This window comes from Catharus ustulatus, chromosome 2 (assembly GCF_009819885.2).
Source record: "Catharus ustulatus isolate bCatUst1 chromosome 2, bCatUst1.pri.v2, whole genome shotgun sequence".
Classification (NCBI taxonomy): domain Eukaryota; kingdom Metazoa; phylum Chordata; class Aves; order Passeriformes; family Turdidae; genus Catharus; species Catharus ustulatus.
Genome location: NC_046222.1, coordinates 32,185,641 through 32,205,884, shown reverse-complemented (window position 1 = coordinate 32,205,884; position 20,244 = coordinate 32,185,641). Strand labels below are relative to the sequence as shown.

The following is a 20,244-nucleotide window of genomic DNA, read 5'->3' as shown; positions in this document are numbered from 1 at the left end:
TGCAGCAGCCCCAGCTCTGAAGAGGAGGGTGCTGAGACTGGATTGCGTGTGCCTCACAGCCAGGAGCTCTGTGGTCTGGCAGTTTTCAGCTTCCTGTGCTGTGGCATCACTTCTGCACCCCTTTGCTCCCTTCCACCCCCACAGAATCATAGAATCCTTAGGGATGGAAAGGACCTCTAAGATCATGAAGTTGAACCCTTAGCCCAGCACTGCTAAGTCCACCTTAAACTGTCTCCCTAAACACCACATCTACATGTTCTTGAACACTTCCCCGGTATTGTGGTGTGTCCCCACATCACCGCACCTGCTGCAAATCCAGCCTTGCAACACTAGCAGACCATGTCCCAGATTGGTCAAATTCATGAAGAGATCTCCACCTGCTCCACAAGCTTTGGAGCAGGTCGTGGAGAAGGGAATTTGCACCACACGCTCTCTGCTGCTTCACTGCCACGTGTTCCTAATTTTCTGCAAGTCAACCAGAGAAGCTCTCAAGCCTCTCCATCCCTGAAGAGCACAGTGAGCCAGGCACTGTGGGACAAATCCTGCCCCCAGTTTGGAGATGCAGCACCCATGAGGGCGGTGGGGATCAGCAGAGCAAGGAGAGAAGCTGTGCTGCACTTCAGACCCAGCGACAGCTGCCACCCTCTCAGCACTAAAGCAATAAATCTGGGGGATGTGAGGTTTATTCTCCTCCAAATCACTTTATTATGTTGTGAGTAATCACAAAGCCTTACAATGCTGCAGAGGTTCTTTAAAAAAACAAACACAGCAACAGTATTTGCCAGCTTTTGCTAAGACTAGTTTAGCTAGCAGCTAGCGTGAGATTACACAAGGAAATCTTGCAGTCTTCAATTGGATTGTCACATTGGGTTTTAAATTTACCACAGTGCTGCAAAGACAGTAACTTTGACAGTAGGTGATAACCATAGTGTTTCATCTATGTACAGGCTTAAAAAAGTAAACAGCTTTCTTTTAAAAAAATGTATTTTCTGCCAGCAGAAAATAATTCTCTTAAAAAGGCAAGATCCAGTAAAACCCCCACACCTTTCCTCACAAACTGCTCCTGTCTTGCACTGCAGTTTGTTTCTGCTCCCCTCCAGATCTCTGCCCATAGGCAGCCCCATTGCCTTTTTAAGAAAACCAACATGTTTCCTGCGACTGTGAAGTCTGGTCAAATGTCAGAAAGGCTCAGCAAAGGGGAAGGATCCCCAAAACTGAAGGAAGGGGTAAAAATCCCACCCTAAGCTACCCAAACAAATTATTGAAATGGAGATAGATGGAAATGTGGGAGTATTTCAGTACCAAATTTCAGTATCCAAAGTCAGGTGTTGACTCTGACTTTTACGGAGGCAGTGGGTTTGGTAACAGGATTTTCCCTTTCCAAGACTTTTGGGGGTATGATGACAAAACCTGAGCTTCTTCCAACACTCCCAAGGACAGTTGTGAATGAGTTTTTATCTGCACCACCTTTCCATGGATCTCCCTAAACCAAGCATTGAAGGTGGCCCCTATGCAGGGCTGGGTTTAGAGACTAAACTGCAGATCAGGGCAGGACCGCCATCCATAACATCCCATCCCGCCAGGCAGAGCATGCCAGACCTCAGCAGTCACCTCCATTGCTCCTATAAGCAAGTTGAAGGCTTCACATGTGGCACATGTTCACATGTTGTGCTGCTTTCTCCCACCTCCTCCTAGGCTGGAGAAAAAGAGGGTCCAGAGGGGTTCCCCTTTGCCAGCATTTTGGCAGTGGAGAGGAAAAAATGCATAAAATTTTGAGGAGCGGGCTTTTTATCAGATTTCAGTTTATCAGATTCATTTGGCAACCAAGGAGCTGTGTGAGAGAAAGAAAAGCCACAACTCTGGAAAAAAACCCAAAGATCTTTTCTCCGATAAGCAAAGTGCTGCAGGGCCACAAGCATCAGTGTTAATTCTTCCCCTGGCATGTTCTCAGAAGTGTTTTGGCACTGCAAGTTGCCTCACATATGCCCAGATGAGCTGCAGATGTTGTGTTCTGATGGGGAATGTCAGCCTGGAAACAACTTACTCTCATATCCTCTAGGACTGTGTCTTGGTTTGATAAGGTCATCAAGAAAGAATCCCTGTCAAAGTTTCCTTCCAAGCTTCCCCAGAAAGGGAGGAGGGATTATTTTCCATTTCTTGTTTTCTGAGCTAAGCTACACGATCTCTTCCCTTTGCACCCTCCCTCACTGAAGGCTAGTTCATGGGTGAGATGTGGCTGTTAGCAGACCCCTGTGCTTCCCTTCCTCTGCTGCACATCATCTCTGACCAATGGCTCACTGGGGTTAAAAAGACAGGAGGTTACCAAAGCTGGACCTAAGTTAATCAGACATGAAAAGGTGGGAAAACAAGGAGAAACTGGTGGGAAAATGTCTCGACTTTGTGTTCATTGCACACCTATGCAAATTACATGTAAAACCCAGCACATCAGGTGCACCCTGTATTCAGGTTTGTCTGGAAATGTTTCTTCAAGACTGAAAGTGCATGACAGAAAACAGGGTGCTGCTAATGAAGGCAACATCCAGAAGGCACATTTTTGGGAGTAATAATTAAAAGAAGGATGATGCATGGGTTTGTAGGCAAGCAGCTGCAGAGCTGTACATTTTGGTGTGTGCTCTGCAGAGATGAAGCTTTGCTCCTATAAACACGTCTGAGGCACGAAGGGTTTGCTCCAGACTGACTTCTGCTCTGGGACCTGCAGAGCGACTTGTCCCCACATCGTCATCCAGCACCACTGCTCTTGAGCCAATGGGATGAGTGAGGACCTCAATGCACCGGGTAAAATCTGGAGCCTGCAGATAACGCGGGCTGAGATTCGAGAGTTTATAAAATCCACAAACAATCAACTATTGGCAAATACAAATATATAAATTATTGACAGTTTTACAAAAGGCACACTGCAAGCCATCTCAGTCCGACACCTGTACAAGTCCCAAGCCCCTCACCCTCCCTGCCCCACCCCTTCTTCTCCCCAGCTTTCATCATGAAACATAAGGTGCTGCTGCTACGGATCCATTGCTGTCATAGCAACTGAGGACTTCTTTTTTGGTCAGCCCAATTTGTCGGTGGTACTGTCCTTCTTTGATGGTCTTAAGACACTGTATGTCCTTCCCTAAGGTGATGCTTTTGATGGAAGGCAGGTATTTCAGCAAAGTCTTTGGCAAGGATGATATGCCTGTCCCAGAGAGGTTGAGCTCTTGCAGGGAGTTCAGACCAAAGATAACTTCAGACGTCAGCGACTTCAGGTTGGGATTGTTGGATAAATCCAGAACCTGGAGGGCTTGGAGTTCCTTGAAGCTATGAGGAGATAACTCTCTAAAGCCATGCAGGCCACTGAGAGATAAATGAATCAAGTCTTTCAGCCCCTTGAAGTCTCCTTTCTCAATCTTAACCAGAGGGTTTCCATCAAGATTTAAATATCGGAGAGGAATGCCTTGAAGGTTTGGTACAGATGTTAGCCTGTTTCCAGAAAGATTTAAGTTCTGGATGTTGGGAATGCTCTTTTCATGGTGCCTTGTAATTGTGCTGAGCATGTTATTGGATAGATCCACATTCAGGGATTTGCCTTGACCTTTTGAAGCAAAAATGTCCATAGCTACATCCAAAAGTTTGTTATTGCTCAAATCTATATCACTTAGAGGAGAACTGGAGAAACAGTCCTCTGGAAGGACTTCCAGAGAGTTATGACTGAGATCCAAGGACTCCAGGTACCGAAGTCTGGAGAATGTTGTGGAGGAAATCTTGGCAATTTTGTTGTAGCTCAGGTCAAGACTCACCAGGGTGGTGTATCCAGGGCCAGTAAGCATTGATTCATTTATTGTTTCCAGTTTGTTTGATGATAGATCCAAGTAGGAGGTATCCAGAGGGATTGGGACAGGAACAATGTGTGAGCCTATTCCACTGCAGTCCACCTTGGTCAAGCTAAAGCTGTCAAAGAGACCAAAGGTTTCCACTTCGCAGTGGCAGCCAGGGAAGCAAGTTTTTGTGGTACCAAAACAAGGAAGGAGAAGCAGCAAATTGAACCAGGCCAGGAAATGCATTGTTCTCCTGGAAAATAAGACAACAGAAAAGCAGATTTAATTACTGTAGAAATTACTTTATGAAGGATGTGTAACTGTTTGACTTATGCAGTCTTGTCCTTTCCTTTCTCTTTACAAAGGGAGAGATTAAGCATACCCTTAAATAGCATGGATATCCCAAAGACTTTTTCTCTCATGTTATGAACCCCAGTGGGAACTTAAAGGAGAAAAAAATTGGGTCAGCAGTTATTACACACATAACCAAATTAAGACAAAATTGGAAATGAGCTGTAGGCTGCCTTAAAGCATGATCTATCAAACATATCTGCTCTTGACTGGACCATGTGGCAGCTCGAACACTGAGTCATTTTACAACCTGGCAAGCTTCAGCGCACAGAGGTCTTATGCCAAGGCATCCTGGTGAGATATGGGACCACTGACTTCAAGACCCTGCAGTGACAGGTTGGAGAAATCATTTAGGCTGTGGGAGCCTTAGGTGTCTAAAGGCCTTATTGAGAGATGAGAAACCAAAATTAATTTCAGATTTCCTCAAAACAACATCCAGGATTAACATCTGAAAAGGCGAGCCCTTTACTGCCCAAATGGGCTCCACATCTCCCTTCCTTGGACTTCAGATGCAAATTTTAGAAGTTTGGATTTTTGTTAGTTGGCTAAAAACAACCCTCCTTGACCTAGTGGCAGCTCCAAGCAGAGCAAAGGGACCAAGGCTTGTTCAGTCTAACCCAGCCTTTGCTGTGGTGGGCTCTGCCCCCTTGCACAGTGGAAAGAGACAAGTTGCATAAAGTATTGTCTTTGATTAACAATGCCAGTAAGCAGGAGTTCTTTCTACTGTTTTGGTTTTGACTCTTCTCCCTCCAAAACATTTCTTTCTCTCCATCATCTCACACAAGAGAGGCAGAGAACTGATCTGCTTTCTCCAGCTCTGCTGAACCTCTTCAGGTGACATCCTAGCAACTCACCCATGCTACAGTGGGCAACAACAGCTGCATGGTTTCAAGAGACAGGCAAAAGAATCTTTAGCTCTGTGTCTCTGGAGAGGTACATAGGAGCATGGCAGCATCCTGCAGGCCAGCAGAGGCAGTAAGGACTATCCTCACTGGTTCCTATTGCAGTCATGGGTGATGACTCCTCATGCCTTACAAACAAGGTCTTCAGAAGGCCAGAAACAAAAAATCACACCAAACCAGACAAGCAGATCCATCAGCATTTCTCACTGGCTATGCTGCTGGCCATAAAGAGACACTCATGTACCAACTGCTCATTTAATAAGAAAAAAAGTAAAAGAAATCCCTTTAAATGAATGCTCCCATCCCCACCTCAGCCTCCCTGGTCTCTGTTTAAAAGCACTTCATTAACTTCCTTGCAGTATCATCTTTTCCACACACCCTTTGATCTGGCTGAGATTCCTTCCTCACAGTCCTTGCACCTTCCCAAGACCATTTCCTAGAAATTCACACTTCATCTCCCCTCACCCACCTCTTGCCATCAGTTTCTCTTCCTTTTTAGCATGGTTTTCTTGGCCCTGCTCTCATTCCCAGGAGACAGACTGGGGACTACTTGCCAATGTGCAAAAAAAGTGCAAAGGGGTAAAATGTTGCAAAAATACCATCCTGATCATTGATGTGAGTTGTATGGCAGTGTCTCCCAGACCTCCTGCAAATAGAGAACAGAGATTGGGACTCTGGCCAAGTTGCTTGCAACTAAACCATTGCTGAAGGCCAGCTTGTAATCCTTTGGGGTCCTTTATTCCATAGAAACAACAGAAAATTGGTAAGATGAGCCCCAGCCTCAGCCCATCTCAACTGTTTCTTGAGAAAACACATATGTATGCAGAGAGGACATAAGGAGTTGGGCTCTTCTCTGCAGACACTTTTCCAGATATCCCTTTCCTTATGACATCAAGGCTGATCCCTCCTGGTTCTGTACAGACAGACACAGCTTGCTGCCTTCTGCTGTCCCTCCTAAAATACATACTACTATTTTTGTTTTTTCATGAAGCTGCATTTGGATTGCACTGAAATGTTTTATTACCAAGGGAAGTTACGGCAGTGGGGAACTCCTTGTAAACTAAAACTGCAAAACCTCAAATGTTAAGTATTTCACGCACAGGAAAGGAAGTACCTTCATTGGAATCAGCCCAGGCTACTGGTATTTCTTCTCCCAAATTCTACCCAGTGGCTGTTCCCACTTTATGTCTCTATATGGAAAGGACCTCACAACTTCTTCGAAAGTGCAGCTCATTTCCTCATAGAATTGTTTTAGCTCTGGTGGGAGCTGGCTCATACACCAGGAAGTCCAAAGACACACCAGTGTGAAATCTTTCTTTCTGAACACTGCTAAAGCCTTCATTGGCTCCTTCTGGGGCGTATATACAAAAGTAAGAGGACAAAATCCAAAGCCCTAATTTAACTGGGAATAGGCTTTTATTAGGGCTTGTAGCAATAGGACAAATGATAATGGTTTCAAACTAAAAGAGGGGTGATTCAGACTAGATTTAAGGAAAAAGTCTTCTATGATGAATGTGGCAAAACACTGGCACATTCAAGTCCCAGTTGGATGGGGCTCTGAGCAATCTGGACTAGCTGAAGATGTTCCTGATTATTGTGGGGAGTTGGAGTGGGTGGCCTTAAAGGGTCTATTCCAACCCTAGCTATTCTATGAATTGAGAGAAGATTGAAAACCAGTGCTGGGCTTTGATATGCAGCTGCTCAACCCTTTTGACATGGGAATTCCCCTCCTCATCAGCCTCAAAAATAATTGCCAGAAGCAGGCAGACTCTCACTGCAACATCCATCACTTCAGCCAGTAGTAAAGACAAAACATTACACAGCTGAAATGCAGTACACAAAGCTCAGCTGAAGTATTTGCACAGCATCTATTGCCTCTTCCCTCCTCACATCACTGCCACAAATTCTCCCTTACTGGCTCTGCAATTGCTTGGCAGACGGAATACAATCCATTAGTACCAGTTAGAAACTCCGTAATGGAGCAGCATGGAGCATCATAGGCCAACATGCCACTTGGTTAATAGCTCTGATAAAAGATAGGAGAAATAAAGTTACTGGTGATCTTCCAGCACAAGAAAGAGATTCATCCATTGCCAGATAATTGGCAAAGAGCTTAGTCAGGTACAGGCATGTTTTATTATTGTGTGGAACAATCAATAGCTCTCTTTGAAATGGGGAAAGAAACACACCGCAGGCATTTACAGTTCTGTGTACAGTGTGTATTTGAAACTGCACCAAAATGCCTTTGGATTGCTGCCCACAAGCTGCTTTGTTGATAAAGGCAGGAAGCCAAGGTGTCCCCTTGTAAAAGGAAGAGGAGTTGTCCTCTTGCAGCACTGGGGAGCTTCACCTAGGGAAACACCATGGACAAGAAACCACCAGCATCATCACTTCGGATAGTGAGGGGAAAGTCACTGGGAGAAAGCAGCCTACCCTGCAGTTTGATTAGCCATGTCCTCTTCATTTCTATGGCTATTGAGGTATGGAGAGATCCCAGTGCTAAGTTTTGGGCATCTGACAGCTCTAGGGGGTCTTTTTATATCCACTGATTGCAATAGGAGCTGCTGGGGATGCAAGATCTTCCCCCACATTTCAGGTGCCTGTAGTGACTGTAGGGCTCTGGTGTTCCTATCTTTCTCATCCTTTCTGCAGGGCAAATATTCTGAGACAACTCTAAGTGGTGGTTAATGGAGCCAGTGTTGAACCAAGTTCCTAGCAGGATGCCAGCCTTCCCCTCAGATCCCAGATCTCTCCCTCAGCCTGTAAATGCCTTTATGCCTTCATCCTTCTATGCTCATCTATTGCAATGCTGTGTGGCAGGATGCACACAGAAGACTCACACTGAGATTTCCCAGCCAAAAAGCCCCCAACATTAAAAGCAGATTGCAGAGGAATGTCAGGCCTCAGATGATGGTCAGGAGGTGAGCTGGGAGAGAGGAAAGCTTTATTATGGTGTTGTTGCAAATTCACGCTTCTCACTGCACTTGATTTCTTCCTTCTACTCTCCCTTGAAGCCTTTTCTCATTAGGCAGATCAGCTGACACATCCCTCCCTGGATGAAAGCCTATTGCCTGGGGACTGGTCCCCCTCTTTGGGAATGCAGATATTAAGAGGATGCTACTGTGGCTACCTCCAGTTGCCCTGGCAACCACCAAGCTGGAATTCCCCATAGCAAAGCATCAATGACTAATTAAAGAAATAATGCAAGGGGAGGTGTTTTAAAGTTTGCTGTTTGATGGAGTCAGGAATCAGCTGCCCCATTCTTCATTCCCTCAGCCTCCCTCAACATGCCTCTGAACAAAGTATTGTCTGAAATGCATCTGGGCTGCAGCTAAAGACCCAAATTCACCCAATGAAGCTTGAGGCACAGGGGTAAGGAGTGTGAAAAAACCCCAAAACACCAGGTTGTCTCTATGGTGGGGCAAAGAGAAAAAAATTGCTCCGTGGGGGATGAAGCCCCTCTGATCTTCCTCTTTCCGCTTTTTTGGGCCAGTTTTCCAACAAATTCAGGTGACCATCCACAGGGTTACCGGCTCTCACACAGGAGTCGGGAAAACAGAATCTATTTTTTTCTACAGCAGCCCAAAACTAGACCAGATCAGATATGACATGAATCTGTAAGGCATGGTGGACAGATCCTGGTAATTTCCAGATTTACTGCCAATATTAATTCTGGATTAGCAGCAAATAGAGCAAATTTCAAAGAAAAAAAGGTAAAAAAGAAGAGCTGAAGTCACTCTGTCCCTAATATAGTTGTTGTTCTAGCAAAGGACAGAAGAGTTGGATTGGCAACAATATTTCAGGAGGAAAATTTTGAGAATGTCTTCTGTCTCTTTTATCAGCCTGGTAAAGAAATAAACAAAGTCTTTATAGCAAAGCTCACCAGGCCCACTTGGCTGCCTGCACTAATTGGGGTCAGGGGAAAACAAACGTTATTGGAAAGTGAAACAAGTGCATAGGTTATGATAGAGGCCATAAATCCTCCAGACAGAAGGGAAAAAAAAAAATAAAGTTGGCTCTTTTTCTTTTTAAATATATTGAAGACTAAGTGACAGCTGGGACAGAAGCTCCAGAGCACCAGAATGCTCCAGAGTTGCTTCTCAACAACAAAATTGCATAAGAGACCTTTCCCCCGCTTCTCCACCCGTTAATTATTCTGTAAAATTAGAATAATTACCGACTAAAGTGCAGCACTAGCAGCAGCTACACTTTTCCAGGGTGGACTCTCCCGGCTGAGCCCAAATGACGCCATAGATGCAATCACGGTCGGGTCTCCTGATCCCATATGCCAATTTGAGCAGGCAGCAAAACTAGCTCAAACCAGCCTACAGCCAGAGACCATTAAACCCTTGCTGCAGACACACACCCCTCCCATAATAAAGAGTCTGCTGCTGACAAGGTTACTCTTTTTTTTGCTGTTGGGTTTTTTTCGTGCAAATCTATTGAAAGTAAAGGTCATTCAGGCTTTTGCTTTGCCTGCTTCAGACCAGCTCTTCTGCAGAAGTGTTCCCCACACAAATGCTGCAAAGAGCTCTCGATAAATATTATTAAACCTCAGCAAAAAATGTTGGTGTAAATGGGAACAGTGTTTGCTGACCCGCTTGTTCTATTTTATTGTTTGTTGGTTTGGGAGACACTTTGCAAGCAGTCCTGTTTTTATACTCAGTGTTTGAGACTTCCGGGATTTAGGGAGAGGAGAGCTAATGGGAATCCAAGAGGTACCTGGTTTTTATGTTTGATCCTGCATTTGTTAGATGGGTTTGAGAGAGTTCAGTGGAGTTACCCTAGGTGTAACTCTCTCAGCAGGATGAGAATCAGTCCCTTGGCTCTTCCAAATTGCACTTGATTTCACGGAGGTCTCCATCAGGAGATATTGCACAAGTCACTTTAGAGGATAAGTTATCACTCTTCACTTCACACTGATGGTTTTATCAGTGGCACTTGCAAAGCTGTATAGAACAGCAGAGCTATCCCCAGTTTTCCAATAGAATATAAAGACAGGGATTTGCAACCCAATTTGCCTCACCAGTGCATGCATTAGGACGAGGGAAGGCTCAGTCACTCGGGTGGTGACTTTAGCCCTTATGATTTAATGTAAAGAGAGACACCAAGGGCTCGAGCAGGAGTGAAAAGGCATCCTGCAGGTGCCTGAACACTTTTTGCTCCGTGTTCCTGCTCCCTGGGAAAAATCAGAATGAAATGCAATGAATGCAATAAGATAAAAAGAAAATATTTCACTATGAATTCCTTTATGCTTTAATTATTTTGCCTGGCAAGATCATGGAGCAGATCCTCATGGAAACTTTGCTACGACACATGGAAAATAAGGAGGTGGTTGGTGACAGCCAACATGACTACACCAAGGACCACATCCTGCTAGATTTCATGGCTTTCTGTGACACAGTTACAGTGTTGGTGGATGAGGGAAGAGCGACTGACATTATCTACCTGGATTTGTGCAAAGCATTTGACACTGATCCACACAACATCTTAATCTCTACGGAGAAACATGGACTTGATGGTTGGATGACTCAGTGGATAAGGAATTGGCTGGACAGTCACATTCAAAGAGTTAAAGTCAACAGCTTGATGTTCAAGTGGAAACCAGTGAGGAGTGGAGAAACTGCATAAACAAAGACAAGATGCTACTTGCTGATCTGGACAAGAACCCCACTGCTCTGCATCAAGTCTGTCTTTGCAAGACTTGAATCTCACCAAACCCCATGGAATAAAGGTTGTGGACAGCCAGAAGGGGCAAAGAACAAAAAACAAGATACCATTCCATATTTTTCCATCTTGGATATTTCCATTTGCTTTTCTCCTCTCGGGACAGAAATTTCTGAACCAAAACTGCAAAGACTTTCCAGCATCCAACCACATTCTCCATTCTTTAGGGAGATTTTTGGAGATGTTACAGGGATAGGATAGATAAAATTAGCAAAGACAAAGATAAATTAAGCATCAAAAACATCAAAAGCATTTCAGAACCCCAAAGACAAAGCCAAGCAACCCCTCAGTCTACCACATGGGCTGCAGAGAAGATGTGTGGGATTGATCTGTGGGGAACCCAGTATCTCCAAACCCTACAGCTCCACACCATGGATCTGTTTTCAAATATAGAATCATTTAGGTTTGGAAAGACCTCGAATATCATTGAATCCAGCTGTTAACCCAGCACTGCCAAACCCACCACTAAACCATGTCCCTAAGTGCCACATCTGCACAGTTTTTAAATATCTCCAGGGATGGTGGCTCAAACATTTCCCTGGGCAGCTCAATGCTTGACAACCTTTTTGGTGAAGAATTTTTCCCTAATTTGCAATATAAACATCCCCTAGTGCAACTTGAAGCTGTTTCCTCTTGTCCTATTGCTTATTACTTGGGAAAAGGCACTGAAATGCTTGCTTGGCTGAAAATCTCTGTTCTATCTTTATAATGAAAAAATAAAATCCTTTATTTAATAAAGAAATGGAAAGACCTATTAAAAGAAACTTTGTTACAACTGTTAATGCCACAATTCCCATCTGCTTTGCAAGAGGCCACAGATAATTTATCATCCTAGTGCTTAAACAGCTAGTATTTTATTCCACTTGTGCAATCTTCCCCTTCAGGCATCCCTCATTCTCCCTGGAGGAGGAAATCAGGGTGCAGGGTGGTGTATTTTCGGATCTGACAAAGGGAAAACATGTGCAGGCAAGTCTACCAGCCCATACAGTGACTTCCAGCTCATTGACATCCATGGCTGAATTCCTGCCACACTAAAAGCTTTATGCCTTGAAAAATATGCATTTTGTGAGGGAAGAGCAGTCCATCTACACGCAATTTTTCCACAAGTGGGAAAATGTTGGTGCCACATCCAGCACAGGAAAATCAGGAATTAAATCACTGTGGCATCAGGATTTGCACAAAATTCCTGCTCCTCTGCTCAGCCCAGAAAGCTGTCAGCTTAATAGCAGTTTATTTCCAGGTGGAGGAATTAGTCTCCTGCGGCTCTTGAAAGCAATTTTGCTCTCCAGCCTCAAGTCAAGCTGTACTTGTGCCCAGAGGGGGCATTCCCAAAAGGAAATTGCTTGCCAGGCCTCCTGAGTGGCTGGGGGCAGGGAAAGGCAGGTGTTATAGTGGTGTAGCAACAGGAGGAATTCACAGGGTTTTCTGGGAGCAGACAGGATGTAAGCATCCCAGCCCCACCATTGCCTCCTGGCTATTCCAGCTGCAGAACCACTCAAACTGGGAGCTTGGGCAGCCTTAACTGGTTCCCAGCAGCCTGGGATGCATGGAATCAGTCAAACAGGTGCCTGCAAGGAATGTAAGAGCTCAGGACATTTTCCTGCTCTAGAATCACTTCCTGCATGACCTCGAATTCTTTTACCCCTAATAATTGCCATTTCTCATCCTCCCTGCTCTGCTTGTTAACTGTGAGCATTTCCAGGAGCAGGAGGCCTCACTATCCTGGCACTCACTGAGTATAAGGGAGATTTCATCTCTGCCAGGAACACAAATATTTTCTTAACGATCTCTAACTCAGCCCGAATAGAATTTTTATCATAGCGACATGTCCCAGAATGGGAGGTCTCCGTTATTTTGGCACAAACTCAGGAACAGACCAGCCCTTCAACACAGTGCTTCATAGCCAAAGGGAGGTTTACACAGTTTTATGCCAGTCCTAGTGCATTTTGCTGTAGAAAGACCTGGTGAAGCTACCTGCCCCATCACCTCCAGTGCCCGAAACTCCCTGCGAGGTAAGAAGGGAGCCTGCGAGTACCCAGGCTTTACCCAAACCACAGCAGTAACCTTGAGAGGATTAAACCCTCCTTCTCTCTTAACTAGTCAATTAATGAAAGCAAAAATGATCCCAGAAAGCTTCTCCTGGAGCCTCAGCCCTTGGCGATGCACACCTGACAGCCAACCCCAGACAGTTCCTGCACTGGCTCCTGCTATGATGATACTTTTTCACTGCACTCCAGCTCCCAGAGACATGATATAATTCCAGAGGAATGCACTCCAGGATGAACACCATATGCCAGCAAGGAATGTTAAGAGGTGCAGCATGGGGAGAGGAAACCTCCTACCCACAAGGGATACTTCGTGGTTTCTGTTAGAAAAGCTGATCAGCCACATCTCTGTGCCCAGCTGGGAAATGCCACATGCCCTGCACATCCCTGGGATTGCATGTACCATGTCCCATGCCAGGGAACTGCAGGTTGCAAGGACCCACCAGCAGCTCTCTGGTCAATGAGAGAAAGGTGCAATGCCTATGGATGTACCCTACATCCCTGATCTGGATTGCTTCCAGCCACCCCAGAGGGCTGGCCTGAGCTGCAGAGAGACCATGCTGCATGGTTAGACATGGATGGGTTCCCCAGAGAAGTTGGGCTAGGCAGGGGGAAGGAAACAAGAGAGAGGAGGGAGGAGAATGTGGTACCTCCTAGGGTGATGCCTCTGCTCTTCCCGGTGAGACACATCCCACCAAGAGCAAACAACTCATCACAGCCTAATCATCTTGTATCTCTAATAGCTTTCCATCTTTTTCTCCTTGAATCATAGAATCATTAAGGCTGGAAAAGATCTCTAAGAGAATTTAATCCATTACAGCAGAAGTGGCTGCAGATCAGGTCCAAATATTGCCTCCAACAGCATGCCTTTGTCATGGTGCAGCCAGCACTGGAAAAATCATGAGAAAGTAGAGGGAAAAGAAATTCAACCTGACTGGGCAATGCCTTCAGCCCTGGCAGAAGGATTTTAAGAGGACCCCATGCAGCTTTAGCTCTCTGAAAGGCAGCAGCTGCCAATCCCCCCTCTCCTAACAGCCCTGCGGGGCTGCTGACTTCAGTGAAGAAGGGCAACACGAGGAGACTGGGAGTTAAGTTGGGTTCCCCTTGGCACTGCTCCAGCTGGCCCAGGGATTCTTTGTGGGCTTTTCATTTATTTTTGTGGTTGTTTTTTTTTTTCCATGCACAGTAATCTCCAGGCCCCTTTGCTGTCTGTGGCTCTCAGCGTGCAGCTGCAGACCCTCCACTGAGGAGATAATAAATACAATCCTGACCATTATTGTTGCAAACAGCACAGCTGGAGGCTCCTATCTCATTCCCCTCATGGTCTTTCTTTGCCCCTCCCTCCAATAATTCTTGCTTCATGATGCTGCAAACAATGAATGCCAGTGAAACTGCTTGATAGAGCATCAGCTGGGGCTTCAGGAGCTGCCCCCACCCCAGTGAAGCATGTGGGACATTACTAGACCCAATGGGTCTCCTACAAAGTTTGAGAGGGGGGAATCTAGGGAGGGGAAGGGACGTAGGTAGACCTAATAAAGAGTTTACCAGTAGTGTGTCATCCTCACCATGATTCCCACTGCAGATGATGCTTCATTACCCCATGATGTGCAGTATCTCCTCAACTCTTTTCCTCCCCTCCTTGGCCTGGGATTCTCCAGGATGACTAGCACTAGTCCTGAGAGGTTTTCACTCCTGTGTGGGGATGAGGGTACCATACCCAGGTTTAATTCCCACAAGTTAAACTGGGAAGGGAGCAAAAGGCCTGTGAGTCTCACCCCACACAGAAGTTCCCAGCCAACACTGCCACTGCTGTAACTGGTCCAGCCAAATGTTACCACTGCCCTTGGCACTGTGTCCAGCTCCTGCCTTCCTGGACATTCTAGGATCAGCAGCCCTGCTTTGCCCTCTGCAAAATGGGCAGCCAGGCCAGGAGAGAAGGAAGGGGATGGATGAGACTGCCCAGGTTCAGTTACCCTATGATCCTATAATTCCTTGAATTGGAGATCGCTTGCAAGAGGTTGCAATACTTTGGTCCTAGACAGATACAAGCTGAACTTTTGCAGTAGGATTGAAATCCTTTGCAGAAAGGATCTCCCCCATCCTGCTCCATGAAGTTTGGCCTCACCATGCCAACTTCTACAAACATATGATTCTCAAGGATGGAAGGAAAAAAGACACTTTTGGAGTCAGGGACATGTCCTATCCCACCTGGAGACAGGGGACACAAGACCCATGCACATGTGTCACCTCAGACATGATGGGGTTGAGGAATCACATCTGGTTTGTCCCATCAGTCACAACAGGAGTTTGAGTCTCAATTTTTCCTGAGAATGATTATCTTATTCAAAGTAAAAAAAAAAAAAAAAGAATTCCTTGAAAATACAGTCCCCATCCCTGAAAGTGTTCAAGGCCAGCTTGGACAGGGCTTTGAATAAGCTGATCTAGTGGAAAGTATCCCTGCCCATAGCCAGGGTGTTGAAACTGGATGATCTTTAAGGTCCAACCCAAACTATTTTTTTATTTCTCTCCCCACCCCTGGGTTTGAGCTGCTGGCAAGAATAAGGGGAAAGGAGTCACCATCACACAGACACAGACTGCAAAAAAGAATGAGGAAGGGAGAAAGGGGAAGGAAAATAAACCCTACAGACGCTGGCACTCAGACATTACACACAGCACATGGCCCTCTGTCTGCTATGGTGAAGATAAAGTGCTTTTTTCCAGTTTGCTGCTGCTCTGACAGATTTCCAGCCTGGTTAATGCAACTCAAGAATGTCCCATGCTAAGGCAACCAGGATGGTTTAATCTTTTGCAGTATCTGCAAGCAGACGGGAAGGCCGGGGTGATTCCCAGAGCATATATTTCCTTCCCCCCTGCTACACACCATGAATATGATAGAAATTCCCAGGAAATTAAAAAGAAAAAAAATTATAAAAATTGCAATAAAAATTAAAAACTCAAGATTTCCTTGTAATGAATGGCTGAGCCATTCATACATTTGCCTTGATAGGTCTAGGTGCCAAGTTTTAAGACAAGAAACAGCTTGCTCAAGCCAGCCTTTATCTCTTCCCAACCCTCAGCATCTCAGTGTTGGGAAGTTTCTCTTGATAGCCTGCCAAGGCGGCCGGTGCTGCGGCTACCATGCAGAGCCCGGGGGTGCCAGGGGTCGGGGGGCTGCTGGACAAGGATGCCTTGTCTCATCCCACCCTCCAGACTCGGCTTCTCCCCACCAGCCAGCTAACAAAAGAGGAGAAGGAGGAGGAAGGAGGAGAGACTGAAAGAGGATAAAAAAAACCAGTTAGGGATGGAGGGAAAACTCTAAACCTCCAGAAGACGGTGGCTCACCTTTTATTCCCAGCTCGGTCTTGCACAGGGCTGACACGCACTGCTGCTCACTGTGTGGCTGGGGGAGCACTGGATGCTTTTCCCTATATAAAACAGAAAATTCACAAAACCCTCTATAAACTTCTGTATGTTTTTTCCCTTTTCTCCCAATTTCCTCTCATCCATTCAATGTTGGTTTATTCCTCACACGAAGTTGTAAGTAATAGGGGTGCAGGAAACCCTCACCCCAACTCTACAGCCTTTCCTGCAGAAATTAATGTCCCCTGGGATATCTGTCACGTCCTCGTTCCCTCCAGGCATTTTGTTACCGCTCCCCAGTGCCTGTGACAGCAGCTGCTCAAATTCATTCACAAACCAGCGACGTCTGCCCTGCTCCAGGATGCCGCAAGGGAAAATCCTGGGCGCTGCCCCCCGTGCTCCTGCCTGCCCCGCTCCAGCGCTCACCCCGCGCACCCGCCGCCTCTGGAGCAGGGCAGTGGCAGCTCCCGGCCGGGCCATTTATAATCCGCCACCGAGCAGGCACCTCCCCGTGCTCCGGGACAGGGGTGGGACCGGCTCCCCTGGGCCACGATGCCAGGGCGGTGGCACACACTGACCCGCTGGCTGCCGACAGCGAGCCCACAGCCAAGTTTAGTGCAAATCCTCCCAACGACGTGCCAGCTTCCTGCCGTCCTTCCAGCACCTAACACATCCAGCGTGATTCTTGTTCCGGAGAGATCGGCGAGCCGGTCCAACCCTGCCTTTGCCGGCGCCTCTTCTCCCGGTGTTCGCCCTGCTCCTCGCCGCTGCAACAGCCCGGCGCTGCCAGCCGAGCTCTGGAGCGGCAATCAATGCGATATTTCAGCGCTACACCGCGATCGGCACCGGCTGCTCTCCGCAGAGCAATGGCACAGTGTCCACCCAGACAAGTTTCCTACTGTAACTTCAGTGAATGCTGTTATTCAGGCGAACGGCAGCTGATTTATCATGGCAGGCACACGGGGAAAGCTTTCCATTCGGGAGGCCGGGGGCTGCTCGTCCCGCTGCCGCGACGAGCTCCGTGAGCTCAGCAGGGCTCGCTGTGCTTCCCTTGCAGCCGTGCTCCAGCGTCTTCGCTGCCACGGAATCGCGTTCACGAACCGCGCTGGCCAGCCTCGGCTAAGGGAGGCGATGCCACTTCCCCGCGACAAAAGCCACCAGCTCCATCCCCACCGCTCTGCTCCCAGCCTTCCCAAATCCCAAGCAAGAGGAGGAAAGTTGACAGACCCTTTTGTTTCCAGAGAGCCTGGCACGTGTTGTGGTTTACTGAGCTAATAAATCTGCCGTGGGCTGCGCCTTTTAATGACTGCAGCATTAATAACAAGTTTCCTGGGCTCTGCTTAAAAGTTTACAGGGTGTGTGCACTATCAGGGGAACCCCGGGCTTTCTGACCTCCGGCTTCAGAAATCACACCCAGCAGCTTTTTTTTTTTTTTGCTTTTTTTTTTTTTTTTTTTCCTTCCCTCTTCAATGAGAGAATGAATAAATCTTGCTCGGCTTCCTCTCCCCTTTTCCCAAACACACCATCCCCGTGAACTTAATCCACTTACAGATGGGAAATTCCCAGTCAGGAATGCTTTTGCCATGCCTTTATCAATGCAGCTCGGGGGAAAAGGACCCCCTCTCTGCACCTTCTACCTTCACCCCATCCAGCCGACCCCTCTAAGCTTCCCTTTCCTTCTCCTTTCTCTCCTTACCTTCAGTAAACTGCAATACCCTGCGAGCCACTCGGCACCAGAATCCCACCAAAAAGCTCCCGAGAGTTGAGGGGAGGGCCCGGAGAGGAGGAGGAGGGAGAGGAGGGGAGACAGGGAGCCCTGTGTGAAATCAAAGCCCCGAAGCCGGGCACGGGAGGCGGTGCGGAGCCTCCAGCTGCTGCTCGGATTACTCTGCAGCCGTGGCGATCCCGAGACCTCTACAAACCACCGTTCCACTGGGGGAAGGAGAAGAGAAGGGATTCCAGCTGGAGACGCTTCATCCCGGGAGGGGACCCGGGCTGGGGGCTCGTACACACCCACCGCATCGCAGAGTTCCCCCTCTGGAAAAACCAGAGGTGGGGAAAAAGTAGTTTATCTCCACCCTAGACCTCTGTCCTTCCCCCTACCCTGCAGCCCCGGCCGCTGAACCCCGTCGCGAGGAAAAACTCATCGCACCACAAAAAGTTTTCGCACTCGAGGCTGGGGAGGGCTCCGCAGCCGGGAGCGCCGGCTGGCCCTGCGCATCCCCGGGGAGGCGGCAGGGAGGGCTCAGCCCATCGCGGTACAGCTTCCCCCCTCCCCGAAAATGAGCCCCACGGCACTGCACACCCGGGGAAGTTTGGACGGGGGTGCAGAGAGGGCATGCAGGGGCCAGGGAGGGATGGAGGGCGCAGGGAAGGGGTGGGGGCCAGGTCGGGGATGCGGGGGTCAGGGAGGGGTGGCGGCAGAGGGAGGGACTCACCGGGGCCGGGGTCGGTCCCCAGCACTGGGCCGGTTCCCAGCGGGAAGCGGGAGCCGGCAGCAGAGCAGGGCTTGGGGCCGGCTGTCCCCTTCTTCTCTCCTCCTTCTCCCTCCTCCGCCCCGTCCAAGGCGTGCAGCTGGCCGGGCAAGCTGGCTGCCCCCTTCCCCGCAGGAGGAGGGAGCTCAACAGATGGCTGCACACAAGGGAACATCTGGGAGGAGGAGGAGGAGGAGAACGAGGAGGAGGAGAACGAGGAGAAGGAGGAGGAGGAAGGAGGCAGGAGGCAGGACTTGCGCTAGACTGTGCCACTCCTGAGCTGGCAGACCCCCCTTAACAGGGGAAAAGGCGGGGGGAGGTGTCGAGCCAGCTTTGCACGCACACACAGTCCCCCTTCCTGCTGCTTTGCATCCCCCCCTGGCTAAAATTCCTTGTCTTTCCTTTGCTTTCTTGGGGATCACACCCAGCACAACCTTCTTTCCAACCCTGACCTCTGCAGGGCTGTGTTTACAGACGTGAGATCTATCCCTGAGCACCGCCTTAATTCATTTTTCCAGGCGTTTAGTGCCAAGGCCAGTTCCAGCACCCCAGGGTGCAGGTAGGACGAGGCAGCACCAATGTTTGAGCAGGCAGGAGACTGGGGCTTACCAATTGTATGATGCAACCCTTGAAATAGAATAAGGAAAAAAAAAAGACAAACCAAACAAAACCAGATATTAATCCACAGTGTGGGAAACAGAGAGTCTGAACCCCATCACTGGAGGATAGGCAGTGCCTGGGGCTGTGAATGAGCAGCCCTGCATCAGAATTTCTTGGCTATTAGATGCAGTGTCCCAGTGGTGGCTTTAGTCAAGATGGTGGTACTGGAAAGAGAATCAGAAGTCACAGATTGACAGAATATTCTGAGCTGGAAGGAAATTACAAGGAAGTCCAGCTCTAAGGTGAGTTGCCCATACAGGGACTGAACCAACAACCTGGGCATTTGAGCACCAGGCTCAAACTGACTGAGCTTATCTCGGGGTGTCAAGTGCCTCATGTCATGGTGCCATGACATTGGAAAAGACAAAAGGGACTGCAGGGGTCCGTGAGTCACAGAGGACATGTCCTGTGGCTGGCTGCAGCTTCTCATATTCAGCATCTTGCACCTCTTGCATATTACCGGCCTGTGCCAGGTCTCACGATGTGTGGTTACTTAAAAAAGTTTAAGTTAAAGAAGTGCAATCAGGCTTCCTGTTGGTTACTTTTAGCACTGAAACACCCCACTTGCCCCATATTGATGATCAGGTTTTGCTCAGACCACAACCTCCAAGCAAGCCTGGTACTGAGATTTGTATTTAGCATCTCTGTGATGAGAAAGTGATGAAAAGGGTTTGGTTTATTTTTGTTCTGCTCAGTTATTTTCTCCAACAGCATCACAGCATGAACATTTGCTGGGTGACCTCCCTGGCCAACAAACACAGCTGTGGTCAGGGGGCCTGGGGCTCAAGGCAGGGGGTACTGGGGGCATCAGGAAGGTGTCACAGCTGTTCCTCTCCACCCTCCGCATTTCCGAGTGTGGCTTCTCCAGGATATGTGCTCACTCTGCCTGTCTCGGGAGCTGCTTTTCGGGAAT

General features: G+C 47.8%; 1 protein-coding gene across 4 annotated transcripts; it reads right to left on the bottom strand.

The window, feature by feature from the left end:
- Positions 1 to 2,072: 2,072 nt before the first annotated feature.
- On the bottom strand, positions 2,073 to 18,817 carry TSKU (tsukushi, small leucine rich proteoglycan). Of its 4 annotated transcripts, none has more exons than XR_006162939.1 (3): positions 18,636 to 18,723; positions 16,180 to 16,262; positions 4,050 to 4,065 (listed from the first exon to the last, which is right to left on the bottom strand). XR_006162939.1 is itself a non-coding variant. In XM_033053264.1 (2 exons), the coding sequence occupies exon 2, from the start codon at positions 4,056 to 4,058 to the stop codon at positions 3,000 to 3,002; it is 1,059 nt and encodes a 352-aa protein (XP_032909155.1). In that variant the 5' UTR covers positions 4,059 to 4,065; positions 18,636 to 18,817; the 3' UTR covers positions 2,073 to 2,999. The 4 variants fall into 4 exon arrangements, 1 of the variants encoding a protein (XP_032909155.1); XR_006162940.1 differs by lacking the exon at positions 18,636 to 18,723 and adding an exon at positions 17,894 to 18,388; XR_006162941.1 differs by lacking the exon at positions 18,636 to 18,723 and adding an exon at positions 16,776 to 17,600.
- Between the last annotated feature and the right edge of the window lie 1,427 nt (positions 18,818 to 20,244).

What these genes read in the sequence shown, in the direction of transcription:
- TSKU (XM_033053264.1), bottom strand. Translation starts at nt 4,058, where the DNA reads ATGCATTTCCTGGCCTGGTTCAATTTGCTGCTTCTCCTTCCTTGTTTT.